Below are 25,737 nucleotides of genomic sequence, written 5' to 3'. Positions count from 1 at the left end.
CAATAGTTTTGTAATATTGATGAGAAACAATAAAATAAAGCGATTTTTAATAGAAAATAACCATTAATGATTAGTCAACAAAAATATGTAGCAATTTACTTATTTTTATCATATTAAATGGAATACAATGCCAACATAAAGAGCGATATTAATCACATTTCCAAGAATTTGCTGGAGATAAAAATAGTTGCATTATATTGTGTTCTTAACACTCTTAAGCTAAATTTTTTTCTAATTTATAATCTTCCAACTATCAAATACTACATATAGTATAATGTATATACTATAACGTAATATTTATAGTATATAATAAAATATAGAGTTTATAGTATATACTATAGAATATATAGTATATAATATGTACTAACTCTCTTAAGATATAACGTTTTGAACACAACTTCGACGATTTTTCTCGTTTTTAATCCTCAAAATATCAAATACTATATATAATATACTAAAATAAATAGTATATAATATATACTGTTGACTTTGATAAAATTACCTTGTTTTGTTGTTAATGAAAATCTCAAATGCTTTTCTATTTCCAATTGTGAAAAGTTTTCCCGTCATTTAATTAAACTGCCAAAGCAACGATTGTGCTACTTATTAATGTCGTTATGCAAATTAGCATGAAATTCATTAAAATTTGTTTTTAATTACATTTTGCCAACTCACAGTTGACGACGCAACAGTTTTTCGTACTAGAAATTTGGTGTGTGTTTTGAATTTCGCAGTGTGGAAGTTTAAAGTTGAAAGCTATTCAGATGTTGTTGTTGTTGTTTCGAGTCATTTGCCTTTGGGGCTGCTTCCGGGTTGCATCCCTGCAATGTCCTTCTTCTGTTTACCATATGCAAATGCCAAGTGAAGTCAAGCAACCCCATTTTGTGGCTGACTGACCTCTGACTACCGCCCCCGCCCCACCTCCTTCCCCTCCCTCGTCTAAACGAGTTCAAAAACCTTTTGGTTGACATTTGGGCCGGAAGACAACTGTGACTTTAATTGCAGGCAAGGCCCGCGTTTAGGGTTGTCACCTCCCCTTGCAAGGCAGTAAAGAGTGTGGAAAAGGGGAAGGGGAAGGGGAATGGAAGGGGGAAAGGTAAGGAGGGTTGGCAAGTAATGTTAGCTGTATCTGTTGCAACGTCACGAAATTCTTATCGATTTTCTTGGCATATTTTTTGTTTGTTTGTTTTCTTTTTTTTTTTTTGGTGGCAGAAGCAAGTCACTGGGTCGCTGCTGCAGGTGGTGGCATGTGGCACGGGGCACGAGACACAAGCAGGCAGGAGGCGCTTGGAATTTATGACACCAATTATTTATGAATTCGAAATTTGTTTGGCGCGTTGCCACACAGACAGAGAAACAGAGAGACAGACAGGTTGGGGAAGTAACAGACACTTGGATCGGATATGAAATGAATGCGAAAAAGGAAAAGTGGAAAGCACACACAAAAAAAAAAAAAAAAAGAAAAGCAGTTGCTAAAAATAAGCATGTTGTTGTCTTTCCCTTTGCAGGTAAAAACACAAAAAAAAAAAAAAACGAAGCGAAAACAACACGCTGGGCTCTCTCAAGGCCGCTTCGCAGAGTATAGTATAACGACGAATAGCTGAAAATCGCTTTGGAGCGCGCGAGTAAATCGGGAATTATGTCAGGGCGCAGAAGTCAGACACAGATGGCGCCACCGCCGCCGCCTCCCAAGCCAAACAAGGCTCAGGCAACGAATGGCAACGGTGCTCTGCCGAATGGCACCGCCAACAACAACAGCAGTTACAACAGCAATAATAAAAGTGTCGCAGTCACAACGTCAGCGGAGGAAAGCCAAAGCCAAAGCCAGAACCAGAACAGCAACGCTCCCCAGAGGAGTCAGACACCGCCACGGACAGAGCAGGTCGTGATGACGCCCCGGGGCAAAACCGCCAACAGCACCGTCATTCTCATTGAGCGCAAGCTCGTCGATCAGATCAATGATCGCGTCCATGTCGCTGGCGGCGATCACACTGGCATCATCATCAACAAGGACACCATCGCCGGACAGAAGAGCGCCAGCAAGGCGGCGGCTCTTTCACTCGAGTTCCGTGTCTTTCTGGTCAGCGCCAATACGGGAAAACATTCGCAGGAGTCGCGCACGTTGCGCTTCTGGTTCCGCGATTGGCTCACCAACGATGAAAAGCAGGCTCACATTGCCCAGGACTTCTTCAAGGAGCTCGTCAGTCCGCAGGACTTTCCCAGAGGTGAGTGCACATTGTTTTTTCCACAATTACGACAAGTCTGAAAACGGCAAGTCTAAGCAAAAATATTAAAAGAAAAAAACTATAATTTCATTTTGTGAAATATTGATTTCAACTGAGAAAGCTTACAAAAATCAAATATATTTACAACTTTATTACCGTTCAATTTGTAATTATATAGACGACTTATCGTTTTGTCTACAATTTCGTCAACTTGAAATTTCTCTGAGTGAACATTGTTTTCTCTACAATTTCGCCAAGTCCGAAAACAAAATTCTTAGCAAATATATATATAAAAAAAGTATAATTTAAAAAAACAATAAGGAAATATTTATTTGAGACTGAGAAAACTGAAAACTGAAAAATTTAAATAACTGTATAAGCTTATTACTGTTAAATTGTAATTATATAGACGAAAATTCGTTTTCTTTATAATTTCGCCAACGTTAAATTTCTCTTCAATTTGCACAATATATAAAAAAAAAAGATAATTGGAAGGATTTTATGAGAAAGTTTAAGAAAAACTTACTAAATTCTAAATAACTTGGATGGATTTTTATGATTTAAAAAAAAAAATGTATTGAATTCATTTTCTCTACAATTTCGCCAACTTTCTATAAATTTTCAATACGCAAAACTATAAAGTAAACAGTGTAATAAGTTTGATATTGGAAAAGTTTAGAATTGAACAAGGTAGTTACGAACTAAACTAAATTACAAAATTTTTACATTGATTGTTAGAATTCTGAAAACGAAGAGTTTAAATCGTTTTCTCTACAATTTCGACAACATACAATTTGTTTGGCATTTATGAAAATGAAAGGTACATTGAAATAATTTAGTTTTTTCCCAAATTGTATAAAAAACTCAAATTATTTAAATGTGATATATAAAAGTCTAGGCATAAATATGTAAAAATTCGTATTCTTGACTTTACAACCTCATTTAACAAAGAAAAGATTTCTTAAGCAAAACTTGCGATAAAGTAAAGAAATGCGTGTGTAGAGTGCTCATGTTATTTACACTTGCACTCTTACAGATTATGTTGGCTTTATCAAGAAGATAATGAAGCTGTTGCAGCACGGTTACGCCGAGATACAGTCCATTGAGATCGAGCTGCGCATTCTAGAGGAGACGTCAGCGCCGCCGTCACGTCCGCGTAAGTATTTATCATTGTATTTCGATATCTATCTGAATCTTTCTCTCTCTCTTTGTCTATCTATCTTATTCTCTGACTGAATCTGAATCTGAATCTGGCAAATTCTTTCTCCTATAAACTATATTTTGTGGTGATTTGTGTATGTTGGATGTTTGTAGCTCGCGATGGCTACATCATCTATTGCTATGGCGACTGCAATCGCAAGTTCGAGGAGGCGCTCTTGGCTCAGAAGAAAACAGGTGATGGCGACAATCTGATGAAGGCCATTTGGCTGGACATGTACACTGATCAGCTGAGCGCCCGACGCAAATGAATCTATGTATATAGCTAACGCCTAACTTCACAACATCCGCCTCCGCATCGCATCGCCTCGCCTCGCCTTCCTTCCTCCTCTTCAACATTATTGTACTTACACTCAAACTGGAATCTCTTGTTGTCACCGTTGCGTTTTGTGATTGTTCTCAGTTTGTTTTGTTGTTTGTTGTTTCGTTTGACTACTAATGCAATGCACGCACCTCTCGTCTCTTAACTTGTTTGTTTGTTGGCATTAAAAAGAAAGTGAACAAAATGATGAATGCACCGAGTTTTCGTACAACAAAAATGTTTCAAAATATGCAACAATAAAAACAACAAGTGATATTAACAAACTAAATTCAAATTTGGGAGGGAAAAATGCCTTTAACTTAGTTTCATGCTTCAAATGATGTCCTTAACCATGCCCAGTTGCTCTCAAACTGTACCATAACTCCTAGCACAGTTTGTGTTCACTGCGGCTGTAAAACTGCTCAGTTCTTGGTATAATATGCTGTGTCGCATCATCAGTGGCTACTAAACTGAAGTGCTTGTCAAACTGTAAATTGCCTTTAAACTACTGCTAAGCATTGATTTTGCAATATTCTTTTGCATGGGGTCGTTCACCATGCATTTGCCCCTCGTCTCTTAACTCTCTAAGGACTGCCGCATTTCGATATCCGTTAACCCTTGCTACACATGCAGTGGCTGTCAAACTGTTGTTTGGAGGACATTGGCATCTGCGTGATGTTCCTGCCTCGTCTTCACGCCCCTCCCGCACTCCTCCATGTGTGTGCTGCTCAGACAGACAAGGAGACGACAGTGAAGTGCTCAATTTGTCTGCTGCCGGCTGCAATTAAGTAAAAGCTGCTTGAGTTTTGAAAACGCAGCCCCCAAGTGTCGTTGTTGTTGCTAACCATCATCTCTACTAATCTGCGCCCAGCTTCAGCTGCCACCCCGCCCTTTGCCTTTGCCCATGCGATAACATGCGATGTCGTCAAGTGCTTAATTAGATTTTGCATTGCATTTTATTCACAGTCTCGTTGGAGGAATCACAATTCGAATCTCCGCCATTAACACAAGAGAAGGTGCTGGAACTCATCGAGCAGGCTTATCCGAATCCTGTTTCTCCCGAGGACTTGGCCAAGTAAGTGGCATGCTACATATCATAATCTCTTATAGTAACCACTAATCTATCCATCTGTGTAACAGGGACTATGGCTGGAGTGAGCAGGATGTGCTGTTGGTCATACAATCGCTGCAGGAGCGCGGCCTCATTAAGCTGATGGAATACAATGCGTACACGCGCATTGTTTACGAGGACAAGGAGATCAAGGTGGTCAAACAGATGCCGACGATAGCCTCGAATAAGCAGCCCACCATTGCCATCATTACCGCGCAGTATTGCGAGAAATTGGCCGTCGATGCCATGTTGGAGAACAAGGAGACGTTTGTCCGTTATACCACAGTCGGTAGGTGGCGCCACAAGCTAGCAAGTGCCAGAGCAATTAGCGAAATTCCAAAAAACGAAAACTCGCGATTACGATAACAAAAATTTATTTTGGAGAACTACGTTATTCTCGAAGTGTCTTTTAATACTGATCTTTCTCTCTCTCTCTTTCTCTCTCTCGTTCTCTTCTTGCTCTCTCTCTTGCCCGAAACGAATGTTGAATGCATTTTGCATAATTTGTTTTGTTTTGAATGCCAATTCCGCCCCCCGCCCACGCCCCCGCTACACACATCGAAAACACATACACACATAAATGCTCGAAATTATATAATTAATCGAAATTAATCAATTCCTATCCCATCGAATGTTACACGAACAAAAACAAAATTTATATATATATATATGCGTACCCATATATATATACATTTATATATATAACAGATTCCGATCCCAATCTAACGAACTCACTCAGAAAATCCAAAAAGAAAGGCCGATTTGGTAAGCACCCGAAAAAGTCGTCTAAAAAATTTACATAGAGTTACATTTTAGACATACTACCAACACCTCGTATTCGTATTTGTATTCGTATTGTCATGTCAATTACATAAACAATTCAATTACAGGGTCAAGTTCACATGCGTTTAACGTAACGACGAACTTCACTATAAGATTGCAAACTATCTATAAAGCAGTTTTAGAGTGGCTGCACAGTTTGAGAGTAGTTTCACTTTAAAATTCATAAATTCATGTTACAAAACCAAATTGCACAATTTTACATTATAAATAGTTAATAGTTGTAAATAAATACTTTAAAGATATAATATTTCTAACTATCTTTCAAGTAGTTTTAGAGTCACTGTACAGTTTGAGAGCAGCTTTACTTTACATATGCGTAGAAGCAAGGAGTTTATTTTGAAGTCAACACAAAAACTAAATTAAACATATTTAAATTATATATGTAGAATAGTTATAAAGAAATGAAGATTAGTTTTATAGTGATTGTACAGTTTGACAGCAGCTGCACTTTATATATGCGTAGAATCAAGCAGTTTATTTTGAATAGAATTGAATAGTTATAAAGAAATGAAGATTAGTTTTAGTTTGACAGCAGCTACACTTTATATACGCGTATGTCAAATACATCCTAAAATCAATGAGTTTACTTTGAAGTCAACATAAAAACTAGATTGCACATTTTTTTAAATAAATTAAGAATGTATTCACTATATATAATAGTTATAAAGAAATAAGAAAAAAGGCAATTCAAGTTAATTAAGTGAAAACTTTCTCTCTCGAAACTTGTCAGTTACTTAGAGATAACGTTAATGCCATCGACTGGTATCAAATGATATAGAACTACTATAAAAGACAATTTAGGCCATTTATTTTGGTGACTATCTGCTTAATGTTCCTGCTTGGAAAGTGGGGCAAAAGCATTTGCAATGATTGTGAACTTGGCCTTTGGTTTTATGTTTTGGTTGGTTTTTTTTTTTACCATTTTATTACCATTCTATTGTGAATTCGTCGCAATTGTTGTTGTAAGCGTAAAGGTGCTTTTGTTGTGAATATTGTTTATATTGTTGTGTTTGTTGTTATTCTTTTCGTTTTTTTGTTGTCATGGGCCATACACATGTACGATAATTAAAGTTTGATTGTCGTCGTCACGCACACAACTCCACAAAAAATCTCACAGACACCCAAGGGAATGGGCAGTTACAACAGCACACACACACACATCGATACACCCACACATCGATACAGACACACACCAAGCCACGTGTATACATATGTATATAGTCATCTTGGCCATGGGATGATCACAGCCAAATTGTTGTCGTAGTCATAAACTAATCTCCCCTTTTTGATATTTCTCCCTGCCGCCCACAGGCGAATCAAATGTTTATACCTTGGGCAACATTGGAGCACATCGAATTGTGAGCACAAAACTGCCATCGGTGGGCAGCACACGGGAGGCGATGACAGCGACTGGCAATACCACAACCCGACTGCTGGGCACATTCCAAAAGGTCGACTATGTCTTCATTGTGGGCGTGGCCGGCGGTGTGCCCCACTATACCGACTACAAGAAGCATGTGCGACTCGGTGACGTTGTCATCTCGTATGTGGACAAACAACGTGCGCTGATCAACAGGTGAGTCTTCAAATCAAAGAGATTTCGCATTGGAACTAAATCAATCTCTGCGTATTTTTTGTGTTTACAGCAAGGAGAAACCCTACGTCTATGTGTACAAGAGTGGCGAGGACGTCAAGACCTATTTCCCCATCAACGATTCACTGCAACAGATTGCCGAGAGTCTGCAGGCGAATATGGAAGTGAAGCGACCCTGGGAGAGATATTTGAATGATGCCCAGAAAACGCTCGCCCAGCGGACGGAAAGTGACTTTGGTCGTCCCGATGCCAAGACGGACAAACTGTTCATGAACATTGGCAACAACGAGGTCATCGAAGTGGCCCATCCGATTGCCGCCGATGAGGTTAATGGCGTCACACGACCACGCCTGCATTTGGGACCCATTGGTTCGGGTCGTGATCTGGTCCGCAGCGATGATTTGCGCACACAGTTTGCCCGTAAATTTGGTCTGCTCGCCACGGATGTGGAGATGAGCAATGTCCTCGACAGCATCATTGGCAATTGTCGCGAGAGTTTCATTCTGGTCAAGGGCATTTCGGATTACAAGGATGGCATGTCGACGCGCAAATGGCAGAATTATGCCTCACTCTCCGCCGCCGCCGTTGTCAAATCTGTCATCTGTGGCATGGATGCGCCGACCAACGTTTAAATTCTATCAAAAAAAAAAAAAAAAAACTAAAAAAAAAAAAAAAAAAACAACTTTCCAAAACTCCATTTTCAATTCAGCGCATTTAGCTATGATTTTACTTTTACCACATTAGTTTTTTTTTTGTATTATTTTATAAATTGATGGATTTAACGATTTTCTTTTCTGTATTCTGTACGTCGTTTTTAACCAAAAGTGAAAAACCTCCAGGAGATGGTGGAGCCTGCAAGTAGACCAAAATGTATGCGTTGTCCTAATACATACTTCATACATACGAACTAATCCCATATGTATTGAATAATTTCTTGTTATTTATTTGTTATGCTTTTGTACTACATACCTACCATACAGATATATATAATATATATACATACATTTACACAATATGTATGACACAGGCACATGACGTATATACATAATATAAAGATGTATATACATAAATACATATATACCTTATAAATAAAAATCAAATAGTATTTTTTCTGTTTTTCAGCGTTTGAACGAATTCCCTATGAAATTCAAATTTCAAGCCGTTATAATTTAAATGTTCTATGAAATAAATCGATATATTTAACAGCACGTTATCGGGGCAATTGAATAGTTAACGTGCTGTTATCTGTTAACAGCTCTCTGTTAAGTTGCATTTAACTGCCTTTGTGTTTTGAAATAAATGATACAATAAATCAATATGTATATTTATTGAAAGATAACTTCGAGAACTTATGTGCTTCTTAATACTAGTCGAACACCTACTGCTTTAGTTGGGGGAGAAAGTATTTGGCATAATTCTCGATAGCGGTACGGGCACGAGCGCTGAGTTCATCATCTTCGGCCATGCACAATTCGAGCAATTTTCCCAGATACATCTCAAGGAGCGGTGGACGTAAGGAGACCAACGAGGCATCCACATCAAAGAGGTGATTAAGTGCCGTAATCACTGTGGTCTGCGATTTAACGCAGCTAATCCTCATCAGCAGCAACATAAACGGTTTGAATATCTCATAACGATCGGCTATCTCCAGAATTTGTTGCTTTGTGGCCATAAATATAGTGGTGGCAACGATATCAATGGCCGAGGCATAATAGATGGGATTCACATTACGAATAATTTCAGGCATTATGTGATAGACGCCTGCATCCATCGCAATCCGAACTGCTTTCTCAGTTGTAAATATCAGGCAACTGAGCAACTCGAGAATTTTGATTCCCTCATTGGGGAGCTGTGTCCTCAATAAATAACACAACCAATTCACCGCACCAGCATCCAGGATTGCATTGGCATATTTTGCCTTTTGTTTGGCAATTACGGTCATTATATCCAGTGTTGATCGAAGACTGAAACGGTTACGACTCAGCACCCGAACCAAACGCTTCGCACCATCCAGGGCAATGAATGCATCTAGCAAATCAGCGTTGGCCACAATGATCTCGTCAAGGGCGAGGCAGGCATCGCGGATGACCGACCCGATCCGGCTGTCGATCATGGAAACGATAATCATCAAAAATGTATTGAATTGCTGATGCAATGCTATCGATTCACGGCTGTAGCGGACCAATCGCAATACCAATTCCGACAAGTAGATTTGAATCACGTCGTCCGGGTCCTTGGACATTACGCGTAATACAACGTCAGCCACACTATGCTGAAAAAAGATATGGCGAGCCATCGCCGAACTTTTGGCAATATTGCCCAGCATCCTAGCAGCTTTTAGAATCAATCGCAAAGCATTCGAGTTGAGCATGTTGACGAGTTCCACCATCACGTCTTTATAGGACAGCAAAGTGAGCACATGCTGCTGAGTTCCGGCTGCAAGAGTTGACAAGGTATGAGCAGCCAATATCTTCAACTTCAATCTGTGAGTATATTATTGAAAGGAAATTGTGCTAATATGAGGGAAATACCAAACTTGTGAACGTAGTACGTACTTTGTGGCGTTACGCAGAACTTGAAGGCATCGTGGAATAATCAAATGTCCAATAACTAGATCTATGATCACTTTTTTAGGATAGCTGTTCAACTCGATAAAGCCTTTGATCTGATCCTTCTCTTGGTGGCAATCCATAAGGCTTAATATTTCTTGTATTGGCATAGATTCAGAATCAATCAAATCCTTGAGTCGTACGACATTCTCTTCGCCTTGGGTTTCCATTATTGGTGTGGAGAAATGTAACACAATTTATGCGAATTGTTGTAATAGTGTTTTCTATATATATATTTAATAAACTGTGAGTGACCAACGCTTGTTTTGACAAAACCAAAACAGAAAATGAAAGAAACGGAAATGGCGTTTGAATTACCAAGTACCAAGTACCGATACTAATTGTGAGCCCATCATCATCTGCAACTATCGATATTGCTTGCTATCGCAGACACAAAATAACATTTTTACAAATTCTGTTTCATGGAATATGTTTAATTAATTTGTACATGTTTTTAAAAGTATACAGTTGAAAATAAAGAAATATACAATGTTATATAGACGATTATTAATTTAAGTGCAATCATATCGATATTTTTACGGTGTACGATAGCGCTGTTAAACAGCAGCCGATGTGGCGACATTATCGCTACGCTGTTAAAGTTCGAATGTTAACGCTAGCTTGCAGCTTATCAGCGCTTACCAACCAACAGACTGAATCAGTCGACGAATTCTGGGATAGACGCCGGTTGTTCATTTTGAGTTCTGTCGCGGTTGCCATTTGCAATTTTCAATAAAACACGTGCATACGTGCTGTGCGACAAATTCGCAAATTTACGGGCAATTTACATTCATTCACGCACATTTCCAAAACAAAACATAGACGAGCTTGACAACGAAACGTAAGTGGTGTGAAACTGATACCATTTATCAATGTTATTCTTGTTTGCTCCCATTTTTTTGACTCGTCGTCTATCTGCAGACATTTAATTGTAACTGTATGATGTTTTGATAAATTTGTTAAATGCGGCGCAGAAAGTTGGCACGTTTATTGGATCTGTGACATTAGCATTGAACGTGTAGGCTCACCTATACATGCACGACTGTCTGGGACACACACACGTGTATGTGCGAGTGTGTGTGCTTAAATGAACCGGTCTTAAGTTCAAGACGAATGCTGTACGCACATTTTTCAAAAAGTATTTCCATACGTACTTTACACACACACACACACACAATATTTCTGTGGAAACATGTGTGCAGTTATTCTTCCAGTTGTTGTACTACGTAGTTGACTTATTACTTGCAATTGCATTTTACTTTCGATACCCTTTCTTTCAATGTACATTTCTTAGCTTCTCCCTTTTTCCTTATTGACGTATGTACTTGCTCGCCTTGCTGCTTAAAGTTTATTAAAGTCAATTAGCACTTGCTGGTCATTACTCCAATGTGTCTTTGACTTCCCGTTTATGTTAGCATAGCAAAGAAACTAGCTCAAAAAAGGAGCATTCATAGTACAAGATATCAGTGATAAGCGACAAATTAAAGTGTATTCCAATTGAACTCCTATTGGAAGCATGTGTGTGTGCGTGTCTCGTTCCAGTTGGAGTTGAACTCCAACAAGTTGCTGAGCAACATTGAGCGAGTTTATGCCTCTCTTTCACTAAAGGTTTTCCATTTTTCTGAATCCGTGTAATTTATAAAATAAACTTTGGCTCGACTGCAGCATACCCTATAATTTTTTAGACAATTATTTTTGTTTCTATTTGAAGTTTGTTTATTTTTGTTGTTATTTATTCATTTTGAATTACTAATAAAAAATTAAATAAATTTAGAAATAATCTACCAAGTTTTTTTTCAATATATATATATGTTAGGGAACCACATATTCTGGGGTTGTATCTTCTTATCAGTTGTTTGAGTCGGCATTCAAGTTCGATTTATTTATGTATTTGGTTTCGATAAGAGAGAAAATGCTGATAAAAAAAATGTGCCTCTTGAAGGGCCGATCGTGATGGTAGAGTCAAAAAAGAAGACGCCACGTATTGATAAATAAAAGTATTTATTTATTTTTATTAAACGGCAGAACGTTGAATATCAATTTTCTTCATTGGCTATCGTGGGAATTGGCTCGTAGTCTGTTTGATCAACTGATGTATACAGTTTCCAAAATTTGTTTATTCAATTTCGTTGTAATTGAGTTAACTGAAAGGCCAACAAGACAACTAGTTGTCAACTGTTAAAGATGATAATAAATTTGTATAAATTAAAGAATATATATATTGTTTATTCCTTTATTGCAAATAAAGTATGGGCAGCTCTCATTTTGGGCTGTGCGATTTAACTGCTTGCTGTTTCACTAAGCTGTTTGCTATGACACTCAGTGCTGTTGAAACGAACATAATCTGCAAACCTACTTGCCATGGTGTGTCGCAAAGAACATTTTCAAAGCTGATTGATATGATGCCAAGACTGCATGTTATCAGCAAAGCTGCTTGTTATGTCACACAATGTTGCCTAAACTTAAAGTCATCAGCAAATCTGTTTGCTAGAATAACCATATGATGAAGCTCTTTTAACAAAGATTTTATTAAATATCTATATTATATTGTATTTATGTGTGCTCCTCTCCGCAGGCAAGATGTCGACACCGAATTGTTATCTTGTTCTGGAGGATGGCACCATAATGCCGGGCTGCTCGTTCGGTGCCAAGAGCACACCCACAAGCGGCGAAGTCGTCTTCCAAACCGGCATGGTTGGCTACACGGAGGCGCTAACAGATCGCTCATACAGCTCACAGATTCTGGTGTTGACCTATCCCCTGATTGGCAACTATGGTGTACCCAATGTCAAGGAACTGGACGCATATGGATTGCCTGAGCATTTCGAGTGGTTCGAGGGTGCTGTGCAGGCGGCTGGCCTTGTTGTGGGCGAGATTTGTGAGACACCGTCGCATTGGCGCTCCCACCAGACACTCTCACAGTGGCTGGCCGAGCACAATGTGCCCGGCATCAGTGGCATCGATACGCGTGCGCTGACCAAAAAGCTGCGCGAACAGGGCAGTCTGCTGGGACGTATTGTTTATGAGGCGCCAACGCTTCCCTTGGCTCTGCCCTTCGAGGATCCGAATCAACGCAATTTGGCTAAGGAATGTGCAGTCAAGGAGCCCATGCTCTACAAATCGCTGCAGCCAACTGGAGTGCGGATTGCTGTGTTGGATTGTGGTCTCAAATTGAATCAATTACGTTGCCTGCTACAACGGGGAGCCTCGGTGCAACTGTTGCCCTGGAGCAGTGAGCTGAAAACCGACGACTATGATGCACTGTTCTTGTGCAATGGTCCCGGTGATCCAAGCAGCTGCAAACCGATTGTGGAGCAAGTGCAGCGTGTGCTGCAGGCGGGCAACAAGCCCATCTTTGGCATCTGTCTGGGACATCAGTTGCTTGCCACGGCTATCGGTTGCGACACCTTCAAGATGAAGTACGGCAATCGTGGCCACAATCTGCCTTGTTTACATCGTGCCAGCGGACGTTGTCTGCTCACCTCGCAGAATCACGGTTATGCTGTTGATTTGGCCAAGCTGCCCAGCGATTGGGAGGAGCTCTTTGTGAATGCCAACGATTCCACTAACGAGGGCATTGTACACCGCACTAAACCATATTTCTCAGTGCAATTCCATCCCGAGCATCATGCCGGACCGCAGGACACGGAATTCCTGTTCGATGTCTTCATCGATGTCATACGTCAGCCACAGTTCACGGTGCCACAACTGATCGAACGACGTCTGAGCGCTCTGCGCCCCGGTCCACAGCCGCAGCCACAACGGCCACGCAAGGTGCTCATCTTGGGCTCGGGTGGTCTCTCAATTGGCCAGGCCGGGGAATTTGATTATTCGGGATCGCAGGCGATTAAAGCAATGCGTGAATGCAATATACAAACTGTGCTGATTAATCCCAACATTGCCACCGTTCAAACCTCCAAAGGCATGGCAGATAAATGTTATTTCTTGCCCCTCACACCCGACTATGTGGAGCAGGTGATTAAATCGGAACGACCCAACGGTGTGTTGCTCACCTTTGGTGGCCAGACGGCGCTCAATTGTGGCGTCGAATTGGAACGCGCCGGCATCTTTGCCAAGTACAATGTGCGCATTCTGGGCACACCCATACAATCCATCATTGAGACGGAGGATCGCAAACTCTTTGCACAGCGTGTTAATGAGATTGGCGAACAGGTAGCACCCTCGGAGGCTGTCTACACGGTGGCCGAGGCCCTGGAGGCAGCTCGACACTTGGGCTACCCAGTAATGGCGCGTGCTGCCTTCTCGCTGGGCGGTCTTGGCTCTGGGTTTGCCAACAACGAGCAGGAACTGGAGACACTGGCACAACAGGCCCTGGCTCATTCCAGCCAATTGATTGTGGACAAGTCCCTGAAAGGTTGGAAAGAGGTGGAGTACGAGGTGGTGCGTGATGCCTACGACAATTGCATCACCGTCTGCAACATGGAGAACTTTGATCCCTTGGGCATACATACGGGTGAAAGTATTGTGGTGGCTCCCTCGCAAACACTTTCGGATCGCGAATATCAAATGCTGCGCAGCACCGCACTCAAGGTTATCCGACACTTTGGCGTTGTCGGCGAGTGCAACATACAGTATGCATTGTGTCCGCACTCGGAGCAGTATTACATCATTGAGGTGAATGCGCGTTTGTCGCGCAGCTCGGCGCTGGCCAGCAAGGCGACGGGTTATCCCCTGGCCTATGTGGCCGCCAAGTTGGCACTGGGCGAGCCCTTGCCAGAGATACGCAACTCGGTGACGGGCAATACGACCGCATGCTTTGAGCCCAGCTTGGATTATTGTGTGGTCAAAATACCGCGCTGGGATTTGGCGAAATTCGTGCGCGTGAGCAAACACATTGGCAGCTCCATGAAGAGTGTCGGCGAGGTGATGGCCATCGGACGCAGCTTTGAGGAGGCCTTCCAGAAGGCACTTCGCATGGTCGATGGCGATGTGCAAGGCTTCGATCCCTATCTGTCGCCGGTGGACAAGGAACAGCTGTCCGAGCCAACGGATCGACGTCCCTTCGTGCTGGCCGCTGCCCTCAAGGCGGGTATGTGCATCGAGGAATTGCATGAGTTGACCAAAATCGATCGTTGGTTCCTGCATAAGTTGCAGCACATCATCGAATTCTATGGCCAGCTGGAGACGGCGGGCAATCAATTGACACCACAGCTGCTGCTGAGTGCCAAACGTATGGGATTTGCGGACAAACAGATTGCCATGGCTACCAAGAGCACCGAGTTGGCGGTGCGACAACAGCGTCTGGAGCTCAACATACGGCCATTTGTCAAACAGATCGATACGGTGGCCGGCGAATGGCCGGCGAGCACCAATTATTTGTACAACACGTACAATGCAGCCGAGCACGATGTGCTCTTTCCGGGTTCGCACACCATTGTCGTCGGATCGGGTGTCTATCGCATTGGGTCGTCGGTGGAGTTCGATTGGTGTGCCGTGGGTTGTTTGCGCGAACTGCGACGTCTGAAAAAGTCGACGATTATGATCAATTACAATCCGGAAACTGTGTCCACCGACTACGATATGTGCGATCGCTTGTACTTTGAGGAAATTAGCTTTGAAGTGGTCATGGATATCTATGAGCTGGAACGTTCCGATGGCATTATACTCTCGATGGGTGGCCAATTGCCAAACAACATTGCCATGGATCTGCATCGACAGCAGGCCAAGGTGTTGGGCACATCGCCGGAGTCGATTGATTGTGCCGAGAATCGCTTCAAATTTTCCCGCATGCTTGATCGCAAAGGTATTTTACAGCCACAGTGGAAGGAACTGACCAATCTCCAGTCGGCCATTGACTTTTGCCAGGAGGTTGGCTACCCGTGCCTGGTGCGTCCATCCTATGTGCTGTCCGGTGCCGCAATGAATGTGGCGTATTCAGATCAGGACCTCGAGACGTATTTAAATGCGGCCTCCGAAGTGAGCCGTGAACATCCGGTGGTTATTTCCAAGTTTTTGACCAATGCCAAGGAGATCGATGTGGACGCTGTGGCCGCCGATGGGCAAATCCTTTGCATGGCTGTCTCAGAGCACGTGGAAAATGCTGGCGTGCATTCGGGTGATGCCACCTTAGTCACACCACCGCAAGATCTTAATGCCGAGACCCTGGAGGCCATCAAGCGCATCACACGCGATCTGGCCAGTGTGCTGGATGTGACGGGACCTTTCAATATGCAACTGATTGCCAAGAACAACGAGTTGCGTGTCATCGAGTGCAATGTGCGTGTTTCACGCTCCTTCCCCTTTGTGTCCAAGACGCTGGATCATGATTTTGTGGCAACTGCAACGCGTGCCATTGTTGGCATGGATGTGGAACCACTCGATGTCTTGCATGGCGTTGGTAAAGTGGGTGTCAAGGTGCCACAATTTAGTTTCTCCCGTCTCGCGGGCGCCGATGTCCAATTGGGCGTCGAGATGGCTTCCACCGGTGAGGTGGCCTGCTTTGGCGACAATCGCTATGAGGCCTACTTGAAGGCCATGATGTCCACAGGCTTTCAGATTCCCAAGAATGCCATACTGCTCTCCATTGGCAGCTTTAAGGTGAGTTTGCATTTTCTCTTTTACCTTATATTTCTTGCTAACTAAGCTATGCAACTTTTAGCACAAAATGGAGCTGCTGTCCTCGATACGCGACCTTGCCAAGATGGGCTACAAGCTGTATGCTTCCATGGGAACTGGCGACTTTTATGCGGAGCATGGCGTTGATGTGAGTAGAGAAACAATTTATATTTATTTTGAATTATTCAAAGGGGTATAATTTAATACCCTCGGTGCTTACGAACCTCGGGAATAACGAATGCCAGAGTGAAAAAAAGTGTTGATAACATTTGCCCAGACAGCAGCTAGACAACACAGGCTTATCTTATAGATAAACATAAAAGACCTTTTCTACAATTGGGTTATTTTGATGGTTTTTATTAACTGTACGTTCAAAACTAAGACAATGATTGGCGTGGAGTGCCGATTGGACTCTGCACAAACTGTCAACTTTGATTTCTGTCTGATGGATTGATTCTACATGCTAATCTGATAGATAAACATTATTAAGTATAATATATTGCTAGTACATTAAGTACGGAAAACACATAAAGTTAATTATAGTTGAGGTTTTTAAAATTGCGATTAGAAGCTAAGTCATTAATTTAACGCGGAGTGTCGAATTCCTTGGATTCTCTACAAACTCTGTTGACTTTTCTTCAACTGATAATTATTTGTTACGCTAACTTAAAAGTACAGAAAAGTAAAGCTAATTACATGTTAGGTGGTGTATTTTAAATTGTGATGAGAAGCAACGCTTTGTCAATGTTTGATGTATAGAATTTGATGCTCCACAAATTGCTTACTTCTCTAATAGATTTTGAACTACACTTCTATCTGATAGATAAACGCCATTTAGTAGAATATATTGCTAACTTTAAAGTACCGAAGTTAATTATAGTAGTTAAAGTTATTTTTAGAAAGTGTTGATAAGAAGCTTAGACAACGATTGACGTAGAATGTCACAATGATTGATTACAGTTAATAGGCTGAAATTTCCCTGATTCTTAATTGAAGGCACTCTTCAGCTTCTGTGTGTGTCGTTTGAGCAAGTCCCGCAGCTCAAGCTGCTGCACCAGCTGCTCCGTCTTGGAGCCGATGGCTTGCAGTGCAGCCGGTGGCTCCAGTTGCATGCGCTGCAGCAGAGTTTCCAGCTTCTGCACGGCTGTTGCAGGCCCACTAGGTGTTGCTTCGCTCCCCACTGAATCGACAGCTGCCTTATCTGTTGGGGGAGGAGTGGGAGGTGGCGGTGTTGTGGGGTTAGTGCTGGGTGGGGTGGACATGGAATGCACTTCTGCCGTGTGCAACTGTACCACATGCTCCACGAACTTGGGGGAAGCGAGACTGCAGCTCTCTCGCGGACTCTCGTTGAGGAGGATGCGCTCCAGTTGACTAGCTGCCTGGCAAATGGCCTGGGCATATTGCTGCTGAGCGTGCTGCGAGCAGCCCAGCTGCTGATAGAGGCGACACAGGCGCTGCGTCTGCGCCAAGTACAGCTGGCCATGTTGGGCATTGCGGTACTCGGTGGCCTTGGCCAGCATGGATAGCTGATGATCGAGCAGCAGCTCGAGCAGATTGGTGCGTCGCAGTATCTCGACGCCATCGTTGAGCTGCGGTGTTGCGCCGGCGCCGGAGGTGGAGCTATCACTCGATGCTTGCGAGACGTGTGACATGCGTGGCACGAACAGTGGCATGTCCTGGGTGAGGGATTCGTCCGAGTTCCGACGCTGTTCGGCCAGCTGCAGCTGCTGAGCGCGCAGCAGTTGCGTTTTGCGTCGCAGCTTGCCACGCGTGCGCTCCTGATGCTGACGCATGCCCAGTAAACCTTGCGCGGCGCTAGGTGTTTCCTCCTCCTCGCGCAGCTGCTCAGCAGTCGCCCCTTGCTGCTCTACGCAAGTGGGCAGCGTTTGTCGCGTGAACTTGGCTTTGCTGCGCAGCTGCAAGTAGTCGGTGGCCACAAGTGTCTCCAGCAGCTGGGCATAGTTGAGCTTGGGATAAAAGTCGGCGGCATGTTGAAGCTGCCGCAGTCCTTGCAGCACATGGACTAGCGGCTGCTCCGCAATGCCGGCCATGATAGCGCGCAGCTCCATCAGCGCATCCTCGGGCACATGCTCGAACAAATTGCGTCGCTCGATGAAGTAATGCGACAGCTGTTTCTTGGCCAAACAGTCGGCAAAGCTGCGCACAAAACGCACCAGCTGCTCGCCCAGAAACTCCTCAGACCAATCGCTGTTGTTGTCCCCACTTCCATCACGTTCGCATTGCCAGAAGAGATGCGTGCGCAACTGCTCCACAATGTGTCCCATGGCCTGGCATTTGTCGTTCACACAGCTCCGCACCATGATCTTCAGCACCAGCAGCAACTTCAGTTGCATGCGTGACAACTGCCGCTCCAGGAACTGTTCCGCCTGCGGGAATATGATGCGCCACTCCAGCTCCCGAAAGGGATTCCGCGCACGCTTCGGTGCATAGCCCACGGGCACCACATGATAGCCAAAGGATTGAATGCGTTTCCTCATCTGCAGCGTGGGCCATGAACTCGATTCTCCCCCGCGCTGTCGCAAATTGAACTCGAAGGCGCAGTCCGGCCAACCGTGCGGCACATGAATGGCGGGCACCAGCTCCTCATTGCTGGTGTATATGCTGCAACCACGATAGCTGGCTGTGGCCAGCTGCTCCATGCTAATGTCCAACTGTTGGGCCAGTTGTTGGCGCAACAACTGACCGAAGTAGTGCATGAAACGCTGAGAGCTTAGATAGCATTGCTGGAGCAGCGCACGACGACGGAGTTGCTCCACGCGACACTGACGCAGCACTTGAACCGTCTCGTAGCCACTGCGATTGCTGTCCTGCAACTCCGGCTCGCTATCACTGGACTCCAGTTCATCCTCGTCATCGCTCTGCTCCAGCCAGGCGGGCAAACAGCTGCCCAGCCGACAGACGCATTCCTCGGGCAGCACATTTCGCTGCAGCAGCACACGTCCTTCAAGTTGCAGCTCGGCCAACGAACGCTGCGTGTTCAAGCGTGCTATGTACACGTGATCATAATCACCCTCATCCCAGCTGGTTCGCCCTGAGCCAGCCACGCCCACTCCGGTGCTGTAGCCACTGCTGCTAGCATCCGTGTAGATGCCTTCGTTATCTGCCGCCGTCGTCGGTGTCGCATCGCCTTCGACAGCGTCGCTGGTCGCGCTGCACGGACTGCGCGGCATGTTGGGCGCCGGTTCACGAAGCTTGAGTCGCACATAGCCCATCCAACGAGCCTGCTCCAGCAGCTGCACGTACTGCATGCGACAGGGTGTCGTTGTGTAGTAGTCCGTCTCCAGCAGCACCTTGCACAGCGCCGCTATCGAGTCGTAGTTGGCGTCGTTCGGACGAGCGACGTCCACGTTCTCGAACACCACGTAGGTGAGCGGTTTTTGCAGCGGTTCAGCGGGTGCTGCGTTGTGGTTTTGTCCCTGACTTTGTTGCGAGGCATCGCAGTAGGGGAAATGCAAAAGAAAAAGGGTTTAGTGAACCAGTTCGAGGGATGGGAAATAGTTGATGAATAAAAATGGTTTGTTGTCGGTTAAGTTGAGTGCTTTGAAGCTTGAAACGATTTGACAGTTGATAACGAATTTAAAATAAACTGAACTACTGAAATGCATGTGGACCGGTATAAAAGAGGATTGCTAAGAGAACCGCTTTGTTAAGCGATGCAATTGATAAAGCAAAGAAAAATAAACTGAATCAATACAATAAATGTTAATCTGTTCCATGTGATAGTGTAGAAAGATAAGGTTAGTCAGTGAAACAGTGAATAGCGAAACAGCCAAAGACTTAAAAATTTCTAAAGCGAACTATGAGTATTAAGGATTGGTTTGTAAACCTTTTCAAATTGCTTGTAAACTATCATTATAGAGTTTAGCTCTCGTTTAGGATTAAAGGAAGACCTTGAAATTCCTAAAGCCAAACGGTTCTTAAGGGGTATTTAGGATTGCTTTAGAGACCTGTTCAAGTGGTTTGGAAATTATCATTATAGAATTTAGCTTGTTTAGGAATGAAGCTGCCTTCAGAACAGAATTGGTGCTAAAGCTAAACTTTGGAATTTAAAATTGTTTTGTAAAACTGTATTATTCATTGGATTAATCCTTGCCAAAACTTGCTAAGAGTGTTAAGAATAATGCAGATATATAGAAAAGGAAATGTAATGTAACTTACTTGGGCTTAAAGAGCAATCGCTTCGCCACCGCCGCATCGATAACGTTGGCATGGAGCAAACTGTGCTCCGAGAGCGTTTGAGCGCAAGCGCGTTGCTTGGCCAGCAGCTGCTCATCGATGGCGGCCAGCTCGTGCTCGAAGTGGCCAAAGAACTGCATGCCCAGCAGCAGCTGATTAAGAAGGAACGTGTACAGCTGCCGCTCCAGCTGCTGTCGAGTGCGCAACTCAATCAGTCGCTGCTGCTCCTCGCGCTGTTGCTCCAGACTGCGGGCGTAGAGTGCGCTAATGCATTCGGTGGCAGTGCTGCCGTTGCTGCCACCGCGCAGACGCAACTGTGGCGCCGCGCTGCTGACCGAGCCATGGCTGTGGTTGTGGCTGTGGCTGCGACGCAAGCTGCCGTTGGCGGTGCCCAGCTGATGACGTCGCTTGCGTGCGTTGCGCTTCTGCAGCTTAGCCAGCTGTCGTTGTCGCTTCTCCTCCCGTCGGCGGCGTCGTTGCTGAGCCCGTCCCCCCAACGCTGCTGGTGCCTCGGCTGCCTTCAGCTGCTGCAGCGGATTGGTCAGTGCCTTGTTGTTGTTGTCTAGCTGCTTGGAGCAGGGACAACCCATCTCAAAAAAAATAAACCACGTAGATGTCGCTATTGAAATGCGCGAATGTTAATTGCTGCTGTGGCTGTTGCGATCGTGCCTCCTTCTGGCCAACTGATATCGATCACAATGATCGAATGCCATTTTCTTGCCATTGTCGTTGTCACTGATCTTATCAACAGTACTGCGATGCAGGGAGACAAGTGTTGATTCGTTCTATACTTCCGACTATCATCATCAGAGGGAGGCAGCCACACACAACGTTATCAGCAAAGCGACCATGTAAACACGACAATGTGAAGAAAAAGTACCATAGAGCAGCATGCACAGTGGTGAACATCTCTCAGTTGCACAATTCAAAATTTGTGGCTATTAATATTACTTTATATTTATTTTTGACTAGTAGTATTTTGCATGATATATCTAACTATTTTTTAGGATTAAGTTGTTTAGCATCATTTTATTTTATTTAGATAATTTCTGTAAAAATCTTTTTTATTTTATTATTTTTTTTATATTCATTATTTGTTCTTTGCTAAATATTAGTTGGATATTACTATTATTTTATTTATTATTCTTATTTATTTATTTTATTTTTTATTTATTTCCAATGTTTGTGTTATATTGTACATTTGTATATAAATAATTTTTTTATTTAATATTATTAATTATCCATATATAACTGGAATACTTTGCGTTGATTTAATTTATTTAGATTATTTCTGTACAAACTATTTTTATTTCATTATTTATTTCTGAATCATTATTTATTTTTTAAGATTAATTTATCACTTTCATTTTATTAAAATTTATATATAGTTTATAATTAATTACTTAACATTCAAGAATACAAATTTTTGGTGCAATTTCATAAATACTTGTAATTAATTTCATCTCAAATTACAATTGATTTAACCACTGTGCATTCGTAACCTATGTCGCTTTCTCCGTTAATGGCATTACTCAAGTTCTTATTGATGTTATTGTCCAAATAGATGTACAATATAAAATGATGTAGGCCCGTAAAATGCGATAGCCTTGTGTGGGCTCTGCGCAAATATTTGCCAATTTCTACTAGTTCACTGTGCTGCAGGGCTTGGCCTTGTCCTCGGTGTCGAACCCTACATTTATTAGCGATAATTGTGAACTAATGCCAATTTGATGTTATCCTTTTGCAGGTCGAATCCGTGCAGTGGACATTCGATAAGACAACGCCCGATGATATCAACGGCGAGCTGCGACATTTAGCCGAGTTTTTGGCCAACAAACAGTTTGATTTGGTTATCAATCTGCCCATGCGAGGCGGAGGAGTGCGCAGGTAAGATGCGACCGCTAGATACCCTCTAATCTGTTAGCTTATTATACGAGGTGACGGTGGTGTTTATTATCTTATCGTTCTCAAATTTGTAGTACCTTTTTTTTAGGAAACTCCAGAAATAGTATAGTAAATATTGTGCGGGAACTTAATAAATGAATTCATTGTTTATTATTTATCTAATCTTCATATAATTTGTAGATTTTTGAGTTTTACTATTGAAGTGACTTGGATTTAATTAAATGACTCTTTGTTTATTATCCGATCGTGGGATATTTTAAGAAAGATTACTCATTATATGTCCTGGAATTATTCCTGGACTAATATAAGAATAATAATAGAAAACTCTTCATTTGTTATTCGATCTTTGTAGTAATAATATCAAATTAAAGTAAATTAAATTGAATATAGAAAAATATATGGCTGCTGATTCTTTTTCCATCTTTTCGCTACGCTGCAGAGTCTCTTCCTTCATGACCCATGGCTATCGCACTCGTCGCCTGGCCGTCGACTACTCCATACCGCTGGTGACGGACGTCAAGTGCACCAAATTGCTGGTGGAATCGATGCGCGTGACTGGCCGCAATCCGGGCATGAAGACGCACACCGACTGCATGACCTCGCGTCGCATTGTGAAGCTGCCCGGCTTCATCGATGTGCACGTGCATCTGCGTGAACCAGGCGCCACACACAAGGAGGACTTTGCCAGCGGCACTGCAGCCGCTCTGGCCGGTGGCGTTACCATGGTCTGTGCCATGCCCAATACGAATCCCTCGATTGTCGATCGCGACACCTTCAATCAGTTCCGTGAGCTGGCGCGTCTCGGAGCCCGTTGCGATTATGCACTGTATGTGGGTGCCTCGGACACCAACTGGGAGCATGTGCATGAGCTGGCCACCCAGGCGTGTGGCCTAAAGATGTATCTAAACGATACGTTTGGCACCCTGCGCCTTAGTGACATGGCCGCCTGGCAGCGACATCTCTCGCGCTGGCCCAAGCGGGCGCCCATCGTTTGTCATGCCGAGCGACAGAGCACGGCGGCGGTCATTCTTCTGGCACATCTGCTGGAGCGTCCCGTGCACATCTGTCATGTGGCGCGCAAGGAGGAGATCCAGCTGATACGCGCCGCCAAGGAGAAGGGCATACGTGTGACGTGCGAGGTGTGTCCGCATCATTTGTTCCTCAGCACCAAAGACGTGGAGCGTCTGGGTGCCGGCATGGCGGAGGTGCGTCCTCTCTTGTGTTCACCTGAGGATCAGGAGGCACTTTGGGAGCACATGGAGTACATTGATGTGTTTGCCACCGATCATGCTCCGCACACGCTCGAAGAGAAGCAATCGGAACGTCCGCCACCGGGTTTCCCTGGACTGGAGACCATACTGCCGCTGCTGCTGCAGGCGGTCCACGAGGGGCGTCTGACCATGGAGGATATCAAGCGCAAGTTCTATCGCAATCCGCGCAACATCTTCAATTTGCCCGAACAGCCGCAAACGTATGTGGAAATCGATCTCGATGAGGAATGGACGATCAGCAATAGCGAGCTGAAGACCAAGGCACGCTGGACGCCCTTCAATGGCACCAAGGTTAAGGGTCGTGTCCATCGCGTTGTCCTACGCGGCGAGGTCGCCTTTATCGATGGCCAGGTGCTCGTCCAGCCCGGCTACGGTCAGAATGTGCGTGCCAAGCTGTCGTTGCCGCAGAAATCGGAGACGGAGGGCAGCAGCGATCTGCTAAGCGACACCGATGCCAACGACACGTTCGCCCGTCTGCTGACCGAAGGTGGCGTTGCCAATCGCTCCAGCACCGTACACTTTGAGGATGAGGCAAACACTTCGCCAGCAGCGGGCAGCTTCTTGCGTCCGGTGTCGCCGTCGCCACGCCTGCGCCTCGATTCGTCGAGCAATACCACGCTCAAGGAGTATTTGCAGAAGAACTCACCGAATCCTGTGGCCCATTGTCTGGTGGGCAAGCATGTCATCTCGGTGGACATGTTCGGCAAGGAGCATTTGAACGATATTTTCAATTTAGCGCAGCTGCTGAAGTCGCGCGTCACCAAGGATCGCCCCGTGGATGATTTGCTGCGTGGCAAGGTCATGGCCAGCATCTTTTATGAGGTGAGCACACGCACCCAGTGCAGCTTTGGTGCGGCAATGCAGCGACTGGGCGGACATGTGATCAATATGGATCAGGTCACGTCTTCGGTGAAGAAGGGCGAAACGCTCGAGGACAGCATCAAGGTGATGGCCAGCTATGCGGATGTGTTGGTGTTGCGTCATCCCGAACCAGGTGCAGTTGCTGTAAGTATTCGCTTTCTATTGCATTGCGTGCAAGCTAATCGTATTCTTAACTATTCTAGCGCGCTGCTTCGTTCTCGCGCAAACCGCTCATCAATGCCGGCGATGGTGTGGGTGAGCATCCCACGCAAGCGCTGCTGGATGTCTTCACCATACGCGAGGAGATTGGTACTGTAAACGGCCTAACCATCACCATGGTGGGTGACTTGAAGAATGGGCGCACTGTGCATTCACTGGCCCGCCTGCTGACGCTCTATAATGTAACGCTGCAGTATGTGGCGCCGCCTGGTCTGGGCATGCCCGAGGCCATTATGCGGTATCTGGATCAACGTGGCGTACATCAACGCACTTTCGATAGCATTGAGCAGGCGCTGCCCAGCACCGATGTGCTCTACATGACACGCATACAACGCGAACGCTTCCAGACTGAGGAAGAATACAAGCGCGTAAGTTAAATTCAAATTACGATACATTTCAAAACCGTCGATAACTTATCGATTTTTTGCAGTGCTGTGGCCACTTTATTGTCACGCCCAAGCTGATGACGCGTGCCAATAAGCGTACTATTGTCCTGCATCCCCTGCCGCGTGTCGAGGAGATTAGCCGTGACTTTGACTCAGATCCACGTGCCGCCTACTTCCGACAGGCCGAGTATGGCATGTACATTCGCATGGCTTTGCTGGCCATGGTTGTTGGCTGCCGCAGCACCGCTCTCTGAGCGCATTACTATACTTTTTTTATATATTTTTTTTCTACAATTTTCTACATTTTGTATGTACTATGTGATAGGTATAAATATACAAACGCCAACATCGCGTTGACATAATTAATTTAGTGGTGTATTCAAAACAAACGCGCTTACAACGACTACAGCGTTATCGTGTA

The 25,737-nt window shown here is 44.2% G+C and overlaps 4 protein-coding genes across 8 annotated transcripts; 2 read left to right on the top strand and 2 right to left on the bottom strand.

The window, feature by feature from the left end:
* Positions 1 to 1,508: 1,508 nt before the first annotated feature.
* LOC117578029 (uncharacterized) lies at positions 1,509 to 8,378 on the top strand. 5 transcript variants are annotated; one of them, XM_034263137.2, is made up of 8 exons: positions 1,509 to 2,225; positions 3,262 to 3,381; positions 3,540 to 3,620; positions 4,711 to 4,819; positions 4,885 to 5,144; positions 5,564 to 5,620; positions 7,010 to 7,274; positions 7,345 to 8,377. In XM_034263137.2, the coding sequence occupies exons 1-8, from the start codon at positions 1,640 to 1,642 to the stop codon at positions 7,922 to 7,924; spliced, it is 2,058 nt and encodes a 685-aa protein (XP_034119028.1). In that variant the 5' UTR covers positions 1,509 to 1,639; the 3' UTR covers positions 7,925 to 8,377. The 5 variants fall into 5 exon arrangements, with proteins under 5 accessions (XP_034119028.1, XP_034119030.1, XP_034119029.1 ...); XM_034263141.2 differs by lacking the exon at positions 1,509 to 2,225 and adding an exon at positions 3,091 to 3,207 and having other exon boundaries at positions 7,345 to 8,378; XM_034263139.2 differs by lacking the exon at positions 3,540 to 3,620 and having other exon boundaries at positions 7,345 to 8,375.
* A 271-nt stretch (positions 8,379 to 8,649) lies between these two features.
* On the bottom strand, positions 8,650 to 10,329 carry LOC117578031 (importin subunit alpha-like). The gene is made up of 2 exons (XM_034263143.2): positions 9,848 to 10,329; positions 8,650 to 9,775 (listed from the first exon to the last, which is right to left on the bottom strand). The coding sequence occupies exons 1-2, from the start codon at positions 10,069 to 10,071 to the stop codon at positions 8,671 to 8,673; spliced, it is 1,329 nt and encodes a 442-aa protein (XP_034119034.1). The 5' UTR covers positions 10,072 to 10,329; the 3' UTR covers positions 8,650 to 8,670.
* Positions 10,330 to 10,553: 224 nt separating this feature from the next.
* On the top strand, positions 10,554 to 25,692 carry LOC117567228 (CAD protein). The gene is made up of 7 exons (XM_034247062.2): positions 10,554 to 10,742; positions 12,477 to 16,459; positions 16,521 to 16,625; positions 22,422 to 22,561; positions 23,019 to 24,855; positions 24,915 to 25,298; positions 25,361 to 25,692. The coding sequence occupies exons 2-7, from the start codon at positions 12,482 to 12,484 to the stop codon at positions 25,568 to 25,570; spliced, it is 6,654 nt and encodes a 2,217-aa protein (XP_034102953.1). The 5' UTR covers positions 10,554 to 10,742; positions 12,477 to 12,481; the 3' UTR covers positions 25,571 to 25,692.
* Positions 16,823 to 21,381, bottom strand: LOC117567237 (uncharacterized). Its single transcript, XM_034247075.2, has 2 exons — positions 20,657 to 21,381; positions 16,823 to 19,918 (listed from the first exon to the last, which is right to left on the bottom strand). The coding sequence occupies exons 1-2, from the start codon at positions 21,262 to 21,264 to the stop codon at positions 17,464 to 17,466; spliced, it is 3,063 nt and encodes a 1,020-aa protein (XP_034102966.1). The 5' UTR covers positions 21,265 to 21,381; the 3' UTR covers positions 16,823 to 17,463.
* Positions 25,693 to 25,737: the final 45 nt, after the last annotated feature.

Source organism: Drosophila albomicans, chromosome X (assembly GCF_009650485.2).
Source record: "Drosophila albomicans strain 15112-1751.03 chromosome X, ASM965048v2, whole genome shotgun sequence".
NCBI classification, from domain to species: domain Eukaryota; kingdom Metazoa; phylum Arthropoda; class Insecta; order Diptera; family Drosophilidae; genus Drosophila; species Drosophila albomicans.
Note: the sequence above shows the minus strand (reverse complement) of the source record. Positions and strands in the feature narration are given on the sequence as shown.

Excerpts from the sequence above, each read along its gene's own strand:
- LOC117567237 (XM_034247075.2), bottom strand. The coding sequence starts at position 21,264 with ATGGGTTGTCCCTGCTCCAAGCAGCTAGACAACAACAACAAGGCACTG. Across the intron at positions 19,919-20,656 it reads CGATTGCTCTTTAAGCCCAA|TCAGGGACAAAACCACAACG; the intron begins GTAAGTTACATT and ends CTCGCAACAAAG.
- LOC117578031 (XM_034263143.2), bottom strand. The coding sequence starts at position 10,071 with ATGGAAACCCAAGGCGAAGAGAATGTCGTACGACTCAAGGATTTGATT. Across the intron at positions 9,776-9,847 it reads GTTCTGCGTAACGCCACAAA|ATTGAAGTTGAAGATATTGG; the intron begins GTACGTACTACG and ends ATATACTCACAG.
- LOC117578029 (XM_034263137.2), top strand. The coding sequence starts at position 1,640 with ATGTCAGGGCGCAGAAGTCAGACACAGATGGCGCCACCGCCGCCGCCT. Across the intron at positions 2,226-3,261 it reads TCCGCAGGACTTTCCCAGAG|ATTATGTTGGCTTTATCAAG; the intron begins GTGAGTGCACAT and ends GCACTCTTACAG. Across the intron at positions 5,621-7,009 it reads CAAAAAGAAAGGCCGATTTG|GCGAATCAAATGTTTATACC; the intron begins GTAAGCACCCGA and ends TGCCGCCCACAG.
- LOC117567228 (XM_034247062.2), top strand. The coding sequence starts at position 12,482 with ATGTCGACACCGAATTGTTATCTTGTTCTGGAGGATGGCACCATAATG. Across the intron at positions 16,460-16,520 it reads TCTCCATTGGCAGCTTTAAG|CACAAAATGGAGCTGCTGTC; the intron begins GTGAGTTTGCAT and ends TGCAACTTTTAG. Across the intron at positions 22,562-23,018 it reads CGAGGCGGAGGAGTGCGCAG|AGTCTCTTCCTTCATGACCC; the intron begins GTAAGATGCGAC and ends GCTACGCTGCAG.